This window comes from Clinocottus analis, unplaced genomic scaffold (assembly GCF_023055335.1).
Source record: "Clinocottus analis isolate CAN_PGR_092001 unplaced genomic scaffold, fCliAna1.0.p SCAF_1, whole genome shotgun sequence".
NCBI classification, from domain to species: Eukaryota; Metazoa; Chordata; class Actinopteri; order Perciformes; family Cottidae; genus Clinocottus; species Clinocottus analis.
In genome coordinates this window covers 8,106,434-8,127,363 of record NW_027175820.1, presented here as the reverse complement: position 1 = coordinate 8,127,363, position 20,930 = coordinate 8,106,434, and the positions used below count along the sequence as shown (strand labels likewise).

General features: G+C 41.7%; 1 protein-coding gene across 3 annotated transcripts in view; it reads right to left on the bottom strand.

The window, feature by feature from the left end:
• The window catches only part of phkb (phosphorylase kinase, beta), an 84,734-nt gene that overhangs the window by 25,344 nt on the left and 38,460 nt on the right, over positions 1-20,930 (bottom strand). For all 3 annotated transcript variants that reach the window (XM_068578969.1, XM_068578962.1, XM_068578955.1), the window contains 3 exons: positions 20,593-20,670; positions 18,674-18,832; positions 18,219-18,313 (listed from right to left, as the gene is read on the bottom strand). In XM_068578969.1, coding sequence (XP_068435070.1) covers positions 18,219-18,313; positions 18,674-18,832; positions 20,593-20,670 — 332 coding nt within the window. The remainder of the gene's footprint in view (positions 1-18,218; positions 18,314-18,673; positions 18,833-20,592; positions 20,671-20,930) is intronic.

Here is a 20,930-nt window from a genome sequence, read left to right as displayed (position 1 = left end):
GTTTGCCTTAAAAATATTTAACATGAAAATATGTGTTACTTTTGGATAATGTATTTGTGCCGATATCTCCAATAATAAAAATTACATTGAAGAAATTGAGGAACTGCTGGTATCCCCCCTCAATATAGAAAGTATTAGATTGGACCAGTCTGACATTTATTTATGACCTGTTTTTAACGCTTGTTTTCAGGAATGGTTGGGCTTGGGGTTTGAATGCCACAGACAAGCTTGGGAATGGAAAGTATTGATTCCAATATGTTCATGGAATTTGTTGACAATAAGAAAAATGAAGACTAACACAAGTGCACAGAAGGTATCACATTGTCTTTATCTACACTACATTAGGTTCATATGTTTTGACATTTGCAAATTAACTCTTTTTCAACATCGGAACAACATGGCTGGGCAATAAACACAGCTATAAAACTGCACAATGACTAACATAAAAGAGCAAGAAAAATAAAACTATTCATGCGCTACTCTGTTAACTAATGCTCTAGCAAGCCAAGTCTCCTCAACATGAGGGAACATCAGAGAAGACAGAACTAAAGCAATAGAAACACGTTGCTCTTCATTGCCTTCATAACTGTGGCCTCAGTGGGAGCCTGTAAGCAGCACTTTATAGCTCTGCAACAACAGCACACAGTCTCTATTTGCCAGAATGGAGCAACCCATCACTCATGTTGCCTGCAGTGAGAATGCAGGGTGTGACACAACATGAAAGACAGGGAGAAAATACAGAGCAGAGAGGGAGAAAAGTGGGAACAAGCAGGTGCTCTCAGCAGTAATCTCAGACCTTTTGGGCTTGTGGACAATCAGGGTAAACACAGACAAGAGACATCTTAGCTGTTTGTCCTGTCGTGCTGCTAAATACATCACACAGACTAAATCCCATGCAAAAGAAGCAAATGTGTTGGAAATGTTATTATTATTTATTATTCATCTCACAAAAGCTGGTTTGAGTTTTTGGAACAGAAAAAGAGAAGACACTTTTATTCATATGTCAGGATATGACAGGTTTATGTGTGTTAACAAGTCTGAATTTCTTTTTTTTTCTCTTTTCCTTTTCTGGCTTCTTCCTTTTCCAAGAGTTGTGTATTGTTATATTTATGCGCATCTAAATGTCTCTGTGCGTGTATCCTTCGGTGCCTTTCATCTTCCCGTGCTTTATTTGTAGATGTAACATTTAAATGTGTAATTTATATCTGTGTGTGTGGGAATAAATTGGAAGCAGAGAATATCATCCTCCTTGCATTGAGTGACAGTCGAGTCAGGGTCATTTAGAAAGCAGGCAGCAGCTTGTGACTCACAGGAGCAGCGGCCTTTCATCTCGTTCTCATTGTTGGAATGCACACACACGCACACAAACACACACACACACACACACACACACACACACACACACACACACACACACACACACACACACACACACACACACACACACACACACACACACACACACACAGATCTGGGAGCCATTTTGTTTGGTCGATAAGAGACGGTTTTAGCCAACAACCTCGTTATCATCAATCAGAAAGTAGAAGCAGAGCAGAGAGAAGGGAGTTGCTGAGTGGGAATAAAAAACACAAGGCTCAACACAAATCTCTCCTGATGAATGTGGGAGCAATGGCTTCTAAATGCTGCAATGCAACTCTCTCATTAGCGCTGGTCTCAGAGCAGACAAAGAACTCATTTGGCGAGGGAGAAAATATGGAAATGCATAATGGAGACACGGGAGGAATGTGCTCCCTCTCACTCTCGCCATCTCCATGCACCCCAGTCGCACCTCGGCGACAGTGGGGTTGCAGAGAGGAAGACGAGATGAAATGCTCCTTTTAACTATCTTTTCAGAGGCACACGTCAACGCCGCGTGACCAAAGGGGGTGTGCCGCAGACGGCCTGAAGGTAGTTACCAAATCATATTGGACCCTGAATGTGCCCGATGGTGTGCATGCTGGTCTGATGTCAGCACAGCTCAGGCCAAATCTAGTAGCTAAAAGAGCTCCGTAGCACTCCCTGGAATTTAATTTCAGTCTAATTCATGAAGAAAAAGAGAAAGATAAAACAAAAGGAAATGAGTAGAAACTGAACACAGGTAATAAAGTTCTGAAACTTTAAGTAGTACTCATTGTAATAGTATAAAAGGAAATGAACTTGTAAGGGGGTTAATGTCCAATCAGTGAAGCAGATTTGATGAAAACAGACATGTTGTTTTGACCCTGTCTTGCTATACACATTGCTCTTGGAGCACATATACATGTAAATAAAATCTCACAAAAAAAAAGTGCTATCTGGCTCTTTCTATGCTGCCTCCACCTACAAATTAAACCTACACAATAACCTACGAACACCATATTCAAGCAGCTTTTCCTGTGGGATTCTCGTGGAAACAGCTAACTGCAGTAGCCAAGCAGACCAAAGGGGTCAAGTAAGCAATGAAAAATAAGTGCATCACTTTAACATGAAAAAAACACTGGAAAGCACTTCACATCTCAGGTTGATGTTATCTAACAGAGTACAGAATGTATCCAAAAGGGAACTTAACTTGGCTGTTGGGCAAACAGTGGGTTGACAGCTGAAGGGCAGCATTTCATTTATCTGACAAAGGAGCTACATTTCCTCCGAATTAGTGAACCAGAAAATATAAAAATACTGAACATAAGATTCATAAAACCAACATTCCTAAAAGCTAAACGCTTGGAAAACAAACTCCAAGGTGAAGTTTTTACTATTTTTTGCATAATTTTCCCTTAAATATTCTCCTTTCAAAGATGAGAATTTGGCAGCTCTAAAAACTCAAAAACTTACAATTCTTTTTAATTTAATGACAATCAAACTCAATGCAAGCTGCACAACAGAACACAATAAATATTGCTTTATGATGTTAAAGCAAAATAGTTCAATAATTTGGGAACTTCTTCGCTTTCTTGTAGAGAGTTAAAAGAAAATATGTATCTCGTGTTCAGATTGTCCCTGCACAAAACCATGAAATTGTATTTGCGCTGTGTTAAGGTGTAAACAAGTGAGATATAAGATGTTAATTAGTAAGCTTAAGGCAGATTTTGTGAAATTTGCACAAAGCCAAGCTAGCTGATAAGATAAGCCATTAACTCTCACCACTCTCATCAGCATGGGCTTGAGATATAAAACTCAGTATACACTACTTGCCAGCTGTCTGACAAAGTTATTGATTAGCTATAGTGAATATAGAGCAGTGCTTAGGAGCTAGAGCCTGATCATTTGCCCGGGGCTTTTTGTGGGAAAAAAAGAAGTGAAGATCGGATTTGAGTTCATATGTTGGCTGCAAACACGACTCAGAAGGAATCTAAAAGCTGCTCTTTAACTGCTGCATGCCTAAAGAAAAAATCCACATTATACTAACTATCTCAATATATCAACTTATAAGGTGATGATAGTCTGGAGTTCACAGCTTTTTTCCGCAACCCTGAAGAGCCCCAATCAAAAATGTTAATGCGGGCTGGAAGCGTTTCAATTCTTAATGATTTTAACAAGTTGAGGTTTTTTTTAATTTTCAAGACTTGTTTTATGGATCCGTAAGGCCTGCTGATACTCTGAGTCATCGTGCAATATGTTTTTTGCTTCCAGTTTTGAGCTTTCTTCTGAGCTATTCTTGCAAATGCACTACACAGAATATTAAAGATGTGTGTGCCAGAGGGGAATCCAGCACACCAGGCCACAAGAGTACACAAGAGGGCAAGGGCAGAGAGCACAGACCTCCACGCAGAACTTGTGCTCTGTTAGCCTGAGGTTGAAGGGTGAAGTAGAAAGGGATCATATTCTCCAGGCAGGCGACGTGCTACCAGCCCGTACAACTGCACCAACCATGAAATAAATTACTGAATACCACTGACTTTTGCCTTCACGTTCACCTATAACTTGCTATGGAAATAAGATTTATTTATTCATGAATAAAGCAGAACAAAACTCAAGCAAAGGAGGTATTCAATATTAACTTGAGAGCATTTGTAGGAGAAGTGTTTAAAGAAACAGATGCAGTTCAGCGACTCGGAGAAGGATGTAGATAGAGCAGGAATTGGCAGGTGGCTGGACGGTCAATACAAACAAGCGTCAGGCCAAGAGCTTGAAACATACAACAATAGAGGCTCAGCAAGATAGAGCTGTAAAAGGTACACTGGTTCCCTTCTGATCCCATGGAGCATCCATATGGTCGGCCCAGTTTGGTCCAAACCAAGTCACGTTTGTCTTGAAGTAGTTTTATGAAAGGACTTAATGCAGAAAGGGGCTTAATCACAACTTGACCACTTGCATAGGTTTTGCATATTTGTGCAAGATATACACAAAGTGCTGCAGCAGCAAAAGGACATCTGTCTTCAACTGGAAAACAACAACTCAGCACTTGCAGTGCCAGGCTCCTCTTGACCGGTCTGAAATTATTTTATTCTTTGATCGTGAGGCTGATCTGATCTAATATTTTAATTTTAATATCCTAAAATTAAAAAAAAGAGGTCATACTGTGATTGGTCATTTGTTTAGCCAAAACCTCTGTGATGGTCCCTTTGACCTTACCCACTGTTGAGTCTTTTTAAGCTGAAATTATAAACATTGTAATACCAGACATCATTTATTCCCTGGGCAGAGAAGAGGCACCGTTCGCTATGAGTCTGGTGAAGGATGCACGGACTGAGGAGTGACTTCTTAGGCACTTATACACATAGATCAAAGCTAGGTTTTTTACAAAGGAGCATGTTGTTTCAGGTGGATATTAAAAGAAAGACTAGACCACCTGTGGTTTCAAAGGTCTTCTTCTTTTCCTTAATTTATGACCTGTCCACAGAAGTGATTCATTACTTGATAACAGCTATGAGAATGGTGTACCATTTGCATTTGACAGAAGATAATTTGCATCAAAGGTTTGTAAGCTAAACTACGAATAAGAATATAAAATTCCCAATACACATCCTTTGAATCCTTTGACATTTCTACCTTTCTATCTGGCCATCTACCACAGTCTAAGAATTAAGGGCCTGTGAAGTAGTTAAGTATCCTTACCCTGGTTCTCACTCCCATAATACAGCAAGCCTTTAGTGTATGCTCTGAAATCTTATAGACCTGACTGCTACAATGTAATATATATAAAATCCTTCGTTGATAATAACCAGAGCTTGTCATTTTGACTACATATCTCCACTCTCAGCTTCCCTCGCTTGACCTACTAATAATGCTAAAGCTGACTTAGAAATGTCCCCCCAACATATCAAACATTAAAAGGAATTCTGCCGTTAAATAATATTTAAACATTTTAGGAAATATGCTTTCCCCCCCCTGCGTCTCATGTCTGTGTGCCAAATAAGAAGCTACTGCCAGGAGACGATTACCTTAGCTTAGCGTGAAGACTGAAAGCAGAGGGTAACAGCTAGCATGGCTCTTTCAAAGGTAAAACAAAAGTATTCCTCTTGGCCAGGCGTATTGATTTCCTCAAGTTCACTGCAAGAAGTCACTGCACCCAGCCAAGAAATAGTCGACTTAACCCCTCCGTACAAACACCATTTTTACACTTCGGTTGTTGTACAGATTAAATAAATAGGATATAGGGTGTTCATTATTGAATTTAGATGTGCTGGATTTATTTTAATAACCTTTAAACGGAGGCAAAGTTGTTTGTTTCCCCATCTTTACAGTCATTATGCTATGCTATGCTATACTATGCTAACCTTCTCCTGGCTCTGGTTTTATACTTGGCTTCCAGAAATTGCAGGGGTATCATTTTTATCTTTCCACATAACCCTAGTAGTAACCCAGTAGTTAAAAGTGTCAAAGAGTTTAAGTGGTGCTCAGGTTGAGATAAGGGCCCAGTTTACTTAACTTGAGCGAGTTGTCAGATTAGTGGTACACTTTGGTAGTGATTAAGAAGGTAAATGTACCCAAAAAGATGAGACAAATGTGAGGCAGAGCTGCAAAGCAGGTGAGAAGGACTTGCAGAGGGCTTTGTCTTAGTCTAATGACACTGTCTGTCTCCACTGTGTGTGGGTGCATGTACGTATCAACCTCCGGCTCTTCTCTGTGACAGGAAGAACAAACACTAAACTGTTTACCTACGTGTGCACGAACAAACATGCAGATTGACTAATGAAAGGGGCACATTAATAAATAGAGACGGATAGCACACATCTGTCGACGGAAACCAAACAAATTAGAATAAATAACTCCTTGGCTCTTCATCTCCGCACGGGGAGAGAGTTGAGACGCACTCTCAGATCTGTAATTCAACCGAAATCCACTTCACGACAGCTGTTACTTTTACTGTTTTAGTAGCAGCTTGTATTGTTTAGGACAGTAAATATGAAAGCTCCTCCGAGAGGGCTCCAGAGTCAATTCCTACTCTGCAGTTACATAAAAACATGGCAGATTATGACATGGGAAGGAATGATGTGGCGTCTGTTACATATATAAATAGGAGCAAGAAATCACAATCCACACAGACAGGAATGTGAAAAAGGGAAATAAAGGAAGTGTTGAGATGGGACGAATTGAGACACGCCGTTGACAAGTGCTCCAGAGCGTTTCCAGCTGCGGGAGAGACCGGCGGTGGCTCGCAGCCGGCCGGGCAGCCGCGTCCTGGCCCTCAGAGATACGGCGGCGCTGAATTTTACAAAGTGAAAAGTCATTTGCCGGGGAACGCTTCTGTGAGTTCCCGCGGAACAGAAATGAATTTCAGCGCCGCCTCATTTGACTTTTCCCTCAAAATTAAAAGCACCGAGTTGTGACACGAGATGAGAAGCGTCTTTCATTCCACATTTGAATCGTTTCCTTTCTTCATCTTGTCCCTCTCCCTTCTCTCTGTCTTCCTTTTATTCCTTCTATCTGTCCTTTCTTATCTTTCATTCCTTTCTCCTTCAGTCAATCTTCTCTATCCCTTTATCCTGCGGGCGTTTTCTGCCTTTCTTCTTTCCATCCCACCTTCTTTTCACCTTTCCCTAGCTCCTTCTCTGTTCTTGTGCTCTTGCCTGTTTTTCTTCTCTTTCATTCCTCCCTCCTATTTGTCTTTCCTTTTTTAATCCTTACTTATTTCCTTATGCTCCCCTTCTTTTTCTTTCTCTCAGCCTTCCTTCCATCTCTTCGTCTTTTCATGCAGGATTATTTTTTCCTTTCCATTTTAGCTTCTTTCCTTCCATCGTATGTGTTCCCTTGTGTTCCTCCCTTCTATTCTTCCTTGGTTCAGCCCTTCCTTCCTTTGTTTCTTTCTGTCCCCTCCTTTCCTTCCCTATTTATCTCTCTTTCACTCTCTTTTTGACTTACTCTGTCGCTACCTGTCTTTATTCACTCTGTTGCACTGACACTTGCGTGTCTCACAGGTCAGATGTAAATCGTCTCCAAAAAAACATTTCTCAGAGATAAATCTCAGACTTTTGTGTCAAAACACCTCCGCCAATAATACAATCAAAACTCCAGCAGAGGGTGAGAATGACCTGAACCAGCGGCAGATTTATTTACACACCCTTGTGAGTCGGCAAATCTGGGAGCTGACAAAGCCTCACCACATGAGGATTAATGCTGTGTACTGAACGGTGACTTTCCTTAACAATAACATTTCTGGTGTATCTTTTTTTTTTCTTCACTTTTCCCTATATATATTATTTATCGGAATGGATTGAAGAATGTGGGCTCGAAAAGATGAGGAAAATTACAAAAGTTCAGCTGGGATTAGCGTACATGCTTTTTGTGTTCACGTCTTGAGGGAGAGGAGAAACCGTAGGTGTGTGCGTGTGTGTGTGTGTGTGTGTGTGTGTGTGTGTGTGTGTGTGTGTGTGTGTGTGTGTGTGTGTGTGAATGCTGCTCCTAACGTCTAGCTGAGGTAACAGGATGAGGGTCACAGACATCGCACCTATTTTCTCTTCTAACTCAATACTTAACCATATAAATGAAACTTTGGTGAAAAGATAAACTTCAGCTGAACTCATTGAGACGCTATTTCAAGGTCAGATCCCTCCCAGTGTGTCGGCTGGCAAAGTGCAGCACGAGGGAGGCAAAGCAGCCTCGAGCGAGCATCACATCATGAAGGAATAAAACATTCAAAGACTTTCATGAAGTTAAAAAGCAAGTGAGGGAATTTATCCGTCACCCAAAAAAAAAAAATCCTCATGAAAAAAAAAACTATTTAAATGAAATATAATCCCTTCTTTTCATGCCCCTGCACAGACGAATGACTCCAGGCTCTGTATCGTCCTCGGGAAGTTGGTCTCTGTGCAGCTCAGAGATTCATATTTTGATGAGGGTATTTCAAAGTGTCAGAGGGTTTAGCGTTAGGAGAGGGGCAGAAAAAAAAAACATGAAAGAAATGCTAAGTCATTTTCAATCCGGGGCTGTGGGAGAGGAGAATGTCTCCTGTGTACGTTTTTAAAAGCCGGATCTTTACAAAAGGTCATCTGGTGGTGATAACGACAAGACCATGACAAGAATCGGTCACAGTTATGAGTTGAGCACAATTGGAGGAGGGGCAGGGTGATGAGGAGGGAGTTTGATTTTGGGAAACAACGACATGAAGTAAAAAGAAACTGTCAGAAAAGGAGAATGGAAGACGAACACAGAGGGAGGGAGACAAATGGAGGGAGGAGGAGGTAGAATCACCTCAGCAGAGATGAACCGAGTGTAGAATTGGATTGCATGCTGCTGGCCGGTGTAATTGTAAAGGCGCCCTGACTGAGAAAGCGATACATTGCTCCCCGGACTCAGCTCAGAAATATTATCCTCTGCCAGAGAATTCTCACAAGCGAAGGAAAAAAAACAACACCACCTAATAAAATCAATTGATATGATAGTCGAGCGACGGTGTGAGCTACAGGAGCCCAGACTTGTCAGAGCGGCGCTGCTTGATATCATCCCCGGAGAGCCAGGAAGGCTGAGGAAGATAAGTAGCCTGATTGCTACTGCTATGTGTGACGTTGTGTATGCATAATGATCTGAGTATCGCATAGTTTATCAATAAACATGCAGCCACACATCAAGTTAAAGTTGCACAGGTTATGACGGTATGTGTGTTTGTGCATTTGTAATTGTGGATAAAGCCAGAACTTTCCATCCCTTTACAAAAAATTTCAAGGCCACAAGCGTAAGCCGGCAAATTTCATCAGCCAATGGGTGTGTGTGTGTGTGTGTGTGTTGCTCTGAATGAGCTCTAATGGACACATGCAGCCTGACTGTGACCCTGGAACAGAAACAGTAGTCTCTGTGCCAGACTCCACTCAACATGCACTCAGATGTACACACACCCCTACACACATAATTATAAACTTTGGGAACAGATGGGCATTATGGTTCAAATGGGTTCTCACATTCTCTCTCTCTCTCTCTCTCTCACACACACACACACACACACACACACACACACACACACACACACACACACACACACACACACACACACACACACACAGCACTGTTGTACTTGCTGTCAGAGGAGCAGTTACAAACCGGCCCCGACACTTCCCTTTAGAGGTGCAGCATACACACTGAGAGCAAAGGTGCAGTCAAATGTGTTTCTAAAAGGTTAAACACCTGAAAAAGGGCACAGCTGTTATTACACAACTTGTAGCAAGTATACCACAGCTGGGTCAGTGCAAACAGACGCACTGCATCCCGTAGGACCGCTGTCCCTGTGTGAAACCAAGTCAATGCTAACTGTAGTTTTGTTACGTAGCCGCTAGACTTTAATAACTCCAGCTACGTAACAAGCATTTGTTAATGTACGTATAGAATGTACTTAATTATACTGTGCAAAGCTTCCAAAGCAGCCACATTTCATAAATAGTGCAGAGTTATTTTGTGAATATCTTCTGTTTTGTACAAGCATGTTAAATGCTTTTGCTGTTCTTTAAGACGAAGCAACAGATGTTTTGGGATGTTCTTTACTACTTGTAATTACTTTTCTACAGCACGCTGTCTTATGTCTGCCCTTCCTGACTAGAGTAGGTTCACAGGAGGAAAAACACGTCTTCATCCCAGCCCCTCCATGCCACAACAAGGGAACTGAACGAGGGCAAGCTTTGAGTGACGGGCGCTAAAGAAGGCACTCTAAAGAGCAAGGTATGAAGCCGTATTCAAATAGATACAACACTATAACAAGGCTAAAAGTATTACATTTTCACTTCATTATGTAAAAACACATCTGTACGTGTTATATTTTTTAAATTTTGTATTCAAACCAAATCAAACTTTATAAATATTACATATAGACCTCGATGACATGAAGTGCCCTCACTGAAATTATGGTTCATTCTGAGCTCAGTCTAAATACCCAAATAAAAGATCAGCTTTGTATCATCTTAGAAATATAGTCAAAAGTCAAAAACTCTACCAGGGTTGACTACCGTCATGATCTTTTGAGAGGGCCCTCCAATAAGCGGCAGCTTATTCAAAATGTAGCTACTCGAGTTGTTACAGGGACCAAAAGGTCAGACCACATTACCGTCAGCCACAGACCTGAATAGGAGGCAATGCTTATAAATTAATACATGGAGTGGAACCAAAATACATTACAGACTTGTTTAACTCTCCGAGACCCGTCAAGATAAGTTAGCTGTAAAGCTACAGTGAAGCAGTGGCGGGCCGTGCGTTTTCCATGTAGGCCTGCAATGCTGTGTCATCAGGTGCGGACTGGGGGAAAAAAAGATGTCCCTGGATCAGAGCGTGTCACGTCATTAAGTCCAAATCAACAACCAGTGACATTTATTTATAACAAAATAATCCAAGATAACCGCGGCACTGAAACCCTGCACACACACAAAACATCACATGCGCACCTAGAGGGGAAAGGTGCGGGACCGGCTCCAGCCCCAGCTCGACCAGCTCTGGCTTGTTTATGAATAAATACGACTGCAGATGTAAGAATAATAACAACCAGCATTTAACTCACCAGATGCACATAACCCTCCATAACAATCTCTGTGCGAAAGGCGTCATCAGTAAATCCACCAACAAGTCTCAGGCTTCAGCCTGAGATTCTAGGTTCTATGTTGTAGCTTCTTCTTCTTCTCCTTCTTCCGTACACTGACCAATCACAGTGCATGTTAACGCTCATGCTGGGCCAATGACCAATTCTGTTTAGGCCAGCAGTGAAGGCTTAACAGGCCCTGATGGCCCACCACTGCAGTAAAGATACTAGACGACCTAATGAATCCATTGTTCGCTTGTTGGGAAGGAAGAGAGTCCCTGGACCTCTCACCTCAAGATATGTGGAGGAAAATCACCCACAGTTGTCATCCTTTACTGTAATCCTATGCAGTTTGAGATAGCAAAAAAAAATTAAAAATAGATGCAGTTTTTTGCATGCAGTATTTTTTTTCACTTATTCAAGAATAGCGTATTTGGATATTTCTGCATGCTGGCGTCCCTGAACAGTCCTGGAATTGCATACATTTTGTTCTGGGAAACGGAGACTTTTGGATCCAATGAGCCCAGTATTCATTTCTTAAATTTAGAACTAAATCAACTCTTATCAACTCAAAAATTGCTGCAATAACATATGAGACATAAGTGAGCATGGGGATGGCCATTTTACACTTATTTTGTATTTCTGAATCACGACTGGGACATCTGGACACAGTGCTAAGCTGCATTAAGCTGCGTAAATAAATCCATCTTTATGTTCCAAACCTTCAGGTGATTACACCTGGTTCAATACACTGGATGTAAACACTTCCTTGGATGTACGCATGGGAAACTGACTGAGCACTGACTTGAGCCTTGTTTGGAAGAAGCAAACAACTCAACTCCCCCATCTAATGAGAAGCATGGTCTTGTACGCTGTCCGCGCAAAGCACTAACAAGCAGCTAATAGAAGCTTCCTCTCAGCGCACCTGGCTCCCAACACAAATCCCATCCTCATCTGACGCTCCGAAGCCAAATAGTTGAGCTCTGCTTGGGTGTTTTTGTCCCCCTTCATGAGGTTGCGCGTCCTGGCAACTTCCCTTTTGTTTCTGTGCAATATATCAGCTGTATAGGAGGACTCTGTATGCCAGAGCTGGCCATTAACACTGACAGTTAGGGCAAAGAAACAGGAGGGGCCAAACCTATCAGAAATCCGCTAAATGGGGCCCCTGGCACAGAGAGAAGAAAAAGCGGTATGTTTGAGAAGGACACACACACACACACACACACAACTCATAAAAGCACAGAGAAGCAGTATGTGCATGTGTTGGAGTGAGTGTGTCAAGAGTTAATGCATGCAACGTGTGTGTGTGTCTGCTGAGTGATGTCCATTTCCCTGCAGGTTAAGGTCAGGAGATATCTCTCGAAGAATTTTACTGTCACAGACCGCTGGGCTCGACATTTCCTGCGTGACACCAGGCCATTTGGCAAACAGCAGGGTTTAGCACACTCTCCACCCCCCCCCCCCCGCCCTCCTGTATATGTCTCCCTCGATGATGTTCTCCTCTTTTCCCTCTTCTTCCATCCCACCTCTAGGTAGGTGTGTTTTTTATCCCACAGTGCGCTATAAAAGCAGGAGCCTCTCCTGATTCACGCCTTATCTCTGATTGATGACTGGCGTCTGCGAGAGTGTGGACCACAATGCAACTTTTCCATTAACCTTTGTCTGACACAGTGCGAGATGTATGTGAATAAAAGAATAAATCCAATGGATGCCAAGGGTTCCTTCAGAGTTCTACAATGACAGAGTTGAGTTTGCTTTGAAATGCTATTCTTGCATGTGCCTCAGTGCTGTATGTGTGTTGTAGAATTCACCAAAAAATACTACAGGATTCAAAGAGACACATGGGGGAAAAAGAAGAGGCCGACAGAGCGAATCTGACACGGCGAGTACGCCTGAATAGCCGAGTAGATCAAGGCTATACCATAAAAAAAAGCGTGTGACATAAGCAACATAAGCAACTAATTCCCTTTCACAGCCATTCATGACTTCTCCGATCCCCCACTTGCTACGCCCGCTGTGTATTATTGCATGTTTGTCAGGGGGATGTCATGCCACGCTCCCTGGGGTGCATTTGATCTGACTCACCCTCGTAGCCCTGGGAGCGCGTTGTCTCTCATGCAGAAAAAACCCGACACAGTCGACCACTTAATATCAAGGAAGGCTGCCCTTATCTACCGGGTCAAGCTTAAAAAAAATCTGTTTCTCACTATTATCAGAGCACAGAGGTGACAGCAGCACCGTGGCAATACACTTTTGCTGATTTTTCATCATTTACCATGTGGCTTACATGCATATATAATTTTATAGCTTCATATTCAATTTAACAAGCTTGCAGTTCATTACTAGTAGTAAAAGCTTCCTGAACATCAAGCTCAACTATCCATTAAAGTTGCATTAACGCCCCATTTACCAACAAAATCACAATTTCGCACCCTCCAAATGCTTCTTGTTTGAGACGAAACCACATTCCCTTCCCGCTGAGATTCATACATAATGCAAATCTAATGCACAGTGCCATGTACATACCCATGTACTATATAGTGATATGTGCCACCTAATCATTTTTATATTTAAACTGAGTTGTGCACATTGTTTAATACATGCTTCTCAGGCACATGCACAAATCTAAAGTGTTGCCAGGTCAGCTCCAACGCATCAGAGGCACTTTATCCGCAGGGCGTGGGAGTCACAGGGTTTATGTGGGAATGGGATCCAAACGGGAAATACAACCCTAAAATAACTGCGAAAAAATACATAATCTCATATTTTATTGAGCAAATAACAGTGGTGATTTGTATTCAGAGAAGCGTGGGGGTGGAGGATTAGAAATTCAGTCACAAACATCTCTCTCTGCACCTTACACTTGTTGCTAAATGTGGTGGTTAAAGTGCTGATTGAAATGGGATCCATTGAAATGGAGTAATATCGATATTTCTGGTGGATATGACTCAAACATCATGCATTAAGTATTCAAACAGGTATTTATTGGTTATATGAGGGAGTGCAGCCTTGCCAACATCCTTGCTGAATGACAGCGCTGATGTCAAATTACCCTGAGATGACCTTACACAAGCTTAGACGTGGAACCAGACAATACAATGGTTCAGGTTTTTCATGGGTTTAATATTGTGGAACATCTTTTTGTCTGCAGCTGTCGCAGGAATTGATGCCGGGACTTTAAGTGGAAGCATAACATTTGAATGGAATGGAACTATAAATCTGAACACACATGCTTACTTATACATACAGCACGGAAAGAATAAACTTAAACTTCAGAAACACACAACCCTCCCTCTTATACGCATAAAGACAGAAAGGGTACGAAGATGGAGAGCACATTCATAGTAACACATACATGTTTTTTTCTGGGATTCACAAAATGGAAAACGAATTACACGCTTGCACAGAGGAAGAAAGGGAAGCGCACAAATCAAGCCCTAACTGCATGTGAAGGCCCAGCATGCCCATGTGCCTTTCCTGCCCGCAGACCAAACACTGAACGTCAATGATGCAGAGGCAACAAGACAGCTGGTATACACACACACACACACACACACACACACACACACACACACACACACACACACACACACACACACAATATACAAAGCTAGTAAGCAAGCAAGTAAAAAAAAGTGAATACATGTCCCCCTTTTTCACCTTTTCGTTTCCTCTTTTTTGCTCAATTTTTTTTTCCTGCCCATCTCAAGCCTCTTTGCCAACACAAGGTGAGAGCTAAGCGTCTAGCTGATACAGAAAAGGTGTGAGTGAAAGAGATAGAGAAATAAAGATCGGAGGAGGAGGAGAAGAAAAACAGAAAAAAACACGAGGAGCCAGGGAGATATGATAGAAAGCAATGAGAAATACAAAATAAGTGGGTGGAGGTGGTGAGAGAAGCAGTGGAGGATGGATAGCAGGAAAAAAATAATAACATTTGCAATTTGTTTGACCGCTTGACCATGCAAGGCACTCAGCTTAGCACCAGCCAAATGAATAAACAACCACATCTACGTTTTTCTGACTGAGCGCAAGATACAGGCACGCTCTGAGACTGAAAGTCTGTTCATTCACTGCATTCACATCTTCACGCTTTCAGGTGCTACGGCTTGAAAACTCGGCCTGACAGTGGAAGGTGATTTTTCAGAATTTCTGTATTTAAATCATCGTAAGTAAATGACTTCCATCCCATCAACTCATTTCCTCGTCATCTCTTTTTGAAGGGCATGCACAGCACTCCTTACAAATTATTATTTTGCATGTGTCAGACATTTTTGGTTGTAAAAGATACATTCTAATGTCAACAGCAGGCAGCTGTTTTACACAAAACTAAAAACCCACACTACGTGCTCAACACCAAACAGCAGACGGACTCAGAAAGCGAAGATGAACATCGAACCTTTAGTAGCCAAAGAGCCAGATATTTATATCAGGTAGAGGAGAGACAATAATAAAAAGGAGACAATAATAGAGTAACATTAAACTATGCGGCCAGAAACATGACTCCAAATGCTGTGTGTAAAAATAATGTTCACAACTTTTTTCCCCAAAAATAAGAAGCCAGTTTGTGCAGGTTTAGGAAAGACTAGTATTTGATAGTCGTCACTGGCAAAGCCTTGTAAGCGTTTATAAATGATTATTATGGCTTGTTTTGACTGGATATGACAGTTTTGATGATAGCAAAAAAGAAAACTTCAGGGAATCGAAGAAGAGTTTGTTCCTAACAATAGTATGTCCAGCATCCAGCAGCAAAAGTGAATCGCAGCCATTGAGCAGCGGCCTGTAAAGGCCTGCTGCCGACGACACGCTCGTCTCAGTCCACAGAGCCCTGAAGCCCCGCCCCCTCTGCTGCAAAGAGCGTGATTTTTTTAAAATTTTAAACTAGTCGCCAAGTTTGACACTCGGGTCCTCGGGTTCCTAGAAACACACCGGGCGAGTGTGAAGAAGGTCTGATGGATGGTTCTCCAGATATGCAAAGGACGGACAGAGAGACAGACAGACAGACAGACAGACAGACAGACAGACAGACAGATCTGCAGACAGACAGATATTCCTTGCTTTATAGTCAGACGATGGTGTGCACTGCAGGAAATCGTGACACGGTCTTCTACTACTCCAGAGGAGCTATGGAGCCCCTTAGGACCTGCTATTTGACAGCTGCATGTTGAAATGGTGGTAATGAAATCATGACATTTTCTTTTGGAAATTTAAAACACATTTTTACAATAAGTCAGCACAGCGAAAGACAAGATGAGAAATGTTTTTACACAGAGGATAAATGTCAAAACCTTTAAGGGAATAAATCAACTATTCTAGCCACTTACAGAGTTGACCTTCCTGGTATTAAAGAATGTTAGCATACCCTAGAGAGCGTTAAATAATGACATTTCTTTGAGACAAATGTTCATCTCTCTTACGCTTTCTCTCTGCAAAGTCTTCCTACTAGATGACATGCTCCGTTATATCTCTGGCTTTTTTTGTTTCTCTCTGTCTTTGTTCTTTCCGCTGATCTTTCTCCCTGCAACGTATTAGATTCAGTCTGGCATTCCTGATACCTCTCTGGATCTCCCATCGTTTGTACACTTTGTTCTAGCACCTTTTTTTATCAGCCGAGCCACAAAAACTAAATTCAACATATGGGAGCAGAATGAGACTTATGAATCCACACTGTTTACGTATCTCTACCCTTCATCTGTGTGATCCTCAGAGCTGCCGGCTGTCTCAGATATGGATTAAACCTCAGATATGATCGCCATTCAGAGACGGAAACGGACAGGGTTTAATCCCGGTCTGCAGCACTGGATCTGAGCAAGGTAAAAGAAGATGGTTTCTGCTGTTGAGGGCTTGATGAATTGTAAATAATAAAAACAGAGTGCCGCATGTAGGTGATCTATTGGCAGAAATGTAATATAATATTAATAAGCATGGTTTCTTTAGTTTAAAAATCTGCTGAATATAAGAATAGTTGTGTTTTTGTTAGCTTAGAATGAGCTATTTATATCTACAAACAGAGCGTATATCTACATACTGAGCACATGGCACCTTTAAAATGTCAGCACAAGCTCTAACACAACAAGGTGGTGAGCAGGACGGCGTAGTGCCAGGATGAAGGTGGATTTATAGTGCGTTCAGGGGTTACTGCACAGATTGGAAGCCTACGCACAACGCCGCAGCAGCTACATCACAGCTGACGCCAGCCTCCTTAAATATGTACCTTCACGTTGAGAATAGTGTGGCTACTGGACTACAGATGAAACATTATTGAAGTATGACTCCGTAATCTCCTTTTGAATAACACACATTGAGCAAAGACATCTCCACTCCTGTGCTTATGCTCGCCATGAAGGCCACAGTTACTGAAGGACGACACAGGGATTGTTGACGCGGTCAGTGTGGGGAATAATACTGAAGCAAGGGTTTTTTGTTGTTGTTGACTTTTTTAGTGTAGCATTCTTTCATAGTATGACTACTAAAAATGTTTAAATTAGCCGCCAGACTTCATTTCATTTTTTTCGCATGTGATGCAGATGTTAGTTTGTTGTTCTGAATTAAACCAGGATCAACTCAAGTGAGGCTACGTGGATGAAGCCTAATGTGAACAAATACTTCAAACACACTAAGACTTTCCAGGGATGAGATGTGTCACCTCGTCCTCCGTCTACCAGCTTTGCTTCAGCTATTCCAGAAGTCATCCCTCCTCACCCTGGTGGATTTTTTTAAATCACATTTACTCAGGTATTACACAGGGTTTGAAAGTGAGCTTGTTGCACTGTTCTCATCAGGCTTTATCCGCGTCTTTTAGTGTGGTCTCATTGGAGTTGATCCTGGTAAATTTAGAACAAACAAACAAACATCTGCATCACAGGTGCAGGAATTAAGGAACACCTGGCCGTAGACTGGAATCCCGGCAAAGAACTAGGGGACACATCATCATCGCTGGAAAAGGCCAAATGTGTTCTGATTGTGAATGCTATCTGTGATATTTCTCTTCATGCGTGTGAAGTAAAAAAAAGAATAAAATAAAAAAAAGTGAATTTAAGTCAGCTGGGATTTTAAAACTCCCAACTCATGCTTGTGATCATCAATAACAATTGTGAACGTACAAATTATCATTTATGTTATTAACCCTTATATAAACTTTGAACAAGTTGTCCTCCTATAAATTACAAGCACAGAATATGTATTTTTTTCACATGGTGAGTGGGCAGTCCGTTACTCACTGAATGTGAGTATTCAAGATGACGAGTGGGGAAATAAGTGTTCAACCAGAGCCAAGTGATGCCAGTCGATATCGTCACGTCACACTCACCTGATTGGAGTATCGCATGCTGACGTTGCGCTGGTCCTGGTGGGGAACGTAGCGGTGGATGGGATCAATATCTTTAGGGCTGATCAGCTCATCCACTACACAAACCCACACACATACACACGCCAGGAGACAGGAGGGGAAGTGTGAAAAAAAAAGAAAGACGAAAAATCCCGTCATTTATAATAAGACCTGCGTCTTTGGATTCATGTCAGGGGAGAATTAAGCAATATTTAAAATCATTAGGGAGTCGTGAATAATTAAATACATTTTTTTCTTCTAAATATTTTCTACCATACCACACATAACATGGTGTAATACATCTCATAAAACATAACTTGACATATTAGCTCTGCGTTACAGTATTTCTTGTAGATGGATATTAAAATAAACACAATCAATGTGTGGGATCAGAGCATCACGCTGAAGCATGCACACAAACACACACGGAGGCGTACCCAGCAGCTTAGCGATGTTGTAAAGGGCCTGACCACACAGGAAGACCATCCCATCACGGCCAGAGTTGCTAGGGAAACGCTTCTGGCTCCCGTGCTTGTTCTGCTCCGCCTCCACAAAGTCAGCCGGTACGTAGTAGTACTTGGGGATCACAGCATGGCCTGTCATGGGAGAAAAGGACCATGAGACTGTGTGTGTGTGTGTGTTCAAAAATTCATGTTTCTTTTTTTTAAATAGCTGTTCTTCCTGAGCTGTAAAAACACACACACGCAGCCGCGCACACACACACACACACACACACACACACACACACACACACACACACACACACACACACACACACACACACACACACACACACACACACACACACACACACACACACACCATTATTGTAAGCTCTGTTCGATAGCTGCTTTGATGCAACCAATCTTCTTACATTTTCCAAAATTCATTACACATTTTTACAGGCTATTAAAAACTGATCAGATATTCATTATTGACCTGCAAACACAAAAAAGAGAATTCACTCGGAGGTACATGAACAGTACATTTTGGTACCAAATGGGTACCGGCTGCTGAACCACTGTCGTGGAACAAAGTAGTTCCTGATTGTTTGTTTGGAGTAAAAAGAAAAGAAGAAAAAAAGTGACAATTCAGTTTGAATTTAAAGGTACAGTCATTCAAGTCAGTGGAAGCGCCGAAGCAGCGTACATATCAGGGCGCCCACCACCGCAGACACACGGGTTCAACGCTCTCGCTAACACGAGTGGCAGTGTGGGTGGGAAGCTGGTGAGGGATCATGTCTTAGGAACAGAACTAGCCACTACTAGTGTTTGGCCGTTGTTCTTGGGAGAAACAGAGAAAAGACTGAGAGTAGAAAGTACAGCCATTTAACACAAAATACAACTGTGGCTGATAGGAATTTAATTAGTTCAACCAATAATTAGAACAAGTATTTGGTCATTGGACACACTATAATTTGGTTTTGATGGTGGCAGTAGAAGAAAAGACAAATTAAAATTCATCCCATGTAAGGCCGAATAAAGAAATTTAAGGACTTTAGTCTGAATTTACTTGAAGTATATAATTATAATCTCTAAAGGTACAAATAGTAGGTGTAGAAACATGCTAGATGTACCTGTATATGAGACAACACTAGTTGCTTTTTGTACTCCAAAACATACAATTGTTGTGTATGGGCCAATATGAGTCAAAGGACAGCACAACTCCTGCAAATGAAGCTCATTCACCACAGTAGAGCGGCATGTCTCCCAGAGCTGCGCCCCGTATCATTAAAACAATGGGAGGTCCGGCAAACCTGCAGCAGAACACTGAATAGCAGCTTCTGACAGCAGCCTATACATTTTGTAGGTTTAGACTTCTTAATGGGGAAAGACAAAAAACACACACACTTGTGTTATCCATTAAAATCCAGCCAATTAACCACATGAGTTTAGTTAAACCGTACATAATCAGTAGAAAGGCACTGCAGAGATGTCCGGAGCAATGTAAGTCAGCTCTGTCTCACATCATTATCCTTTCTGCACTCCAATTATTTCTGTGCTATTATGAGCAGACCAATAGAAACTCACAGCTCTTGACATCCCTGTCATTTGACTGTCTCCCCATATGTCAATGGGTGCAGGTGGATATAAAAGCCATGCTTTACACGTGAGTTCACTTCAATGTGAGCCTCAGTCACAGTATGTGGTATATGAATATGGATGATGTGATTTTATTTTAAGAGAAAATTCTTTATCGCAAGAGGGAGAGCAGACCGGGCAGAAGCTCCAAAACTAACCGTATAGATATGTCCAATCGGGGAAAGATGTGTGCGTGTTTGGGCATTTTTAATTTTTTCCAAAGGTCACTGCATGTTTGTGTGTGTGTGTGTGTGTCTATATATGTGATTTCTCACCCTCATAAGACTGGAAGATGATAGGTTCAAGGAGGTCTTGGTATTCTTTGACCTGAGCACTATTTCCTCTGAACACCCCTGCGACACAAAAAAATACACATACAAACACACATATTAATGATAATTCAAACTTTATGATGAAACATCGACCAGAATCCTGACTTTTTAACTCTTTAATAATCCCCAATAGTCCTCCACCGTTTTGTGCTCAACTATGATATGCATCACAGAAGGTAAATTAAATCAGGCTGTTAAAATGTTCTTCATGGCTCTACAGGGTTTAATATGTTCTGATGGTCTTCAGTTTATCGACCCTTCTCGCTGTGAAGTATTGCTTT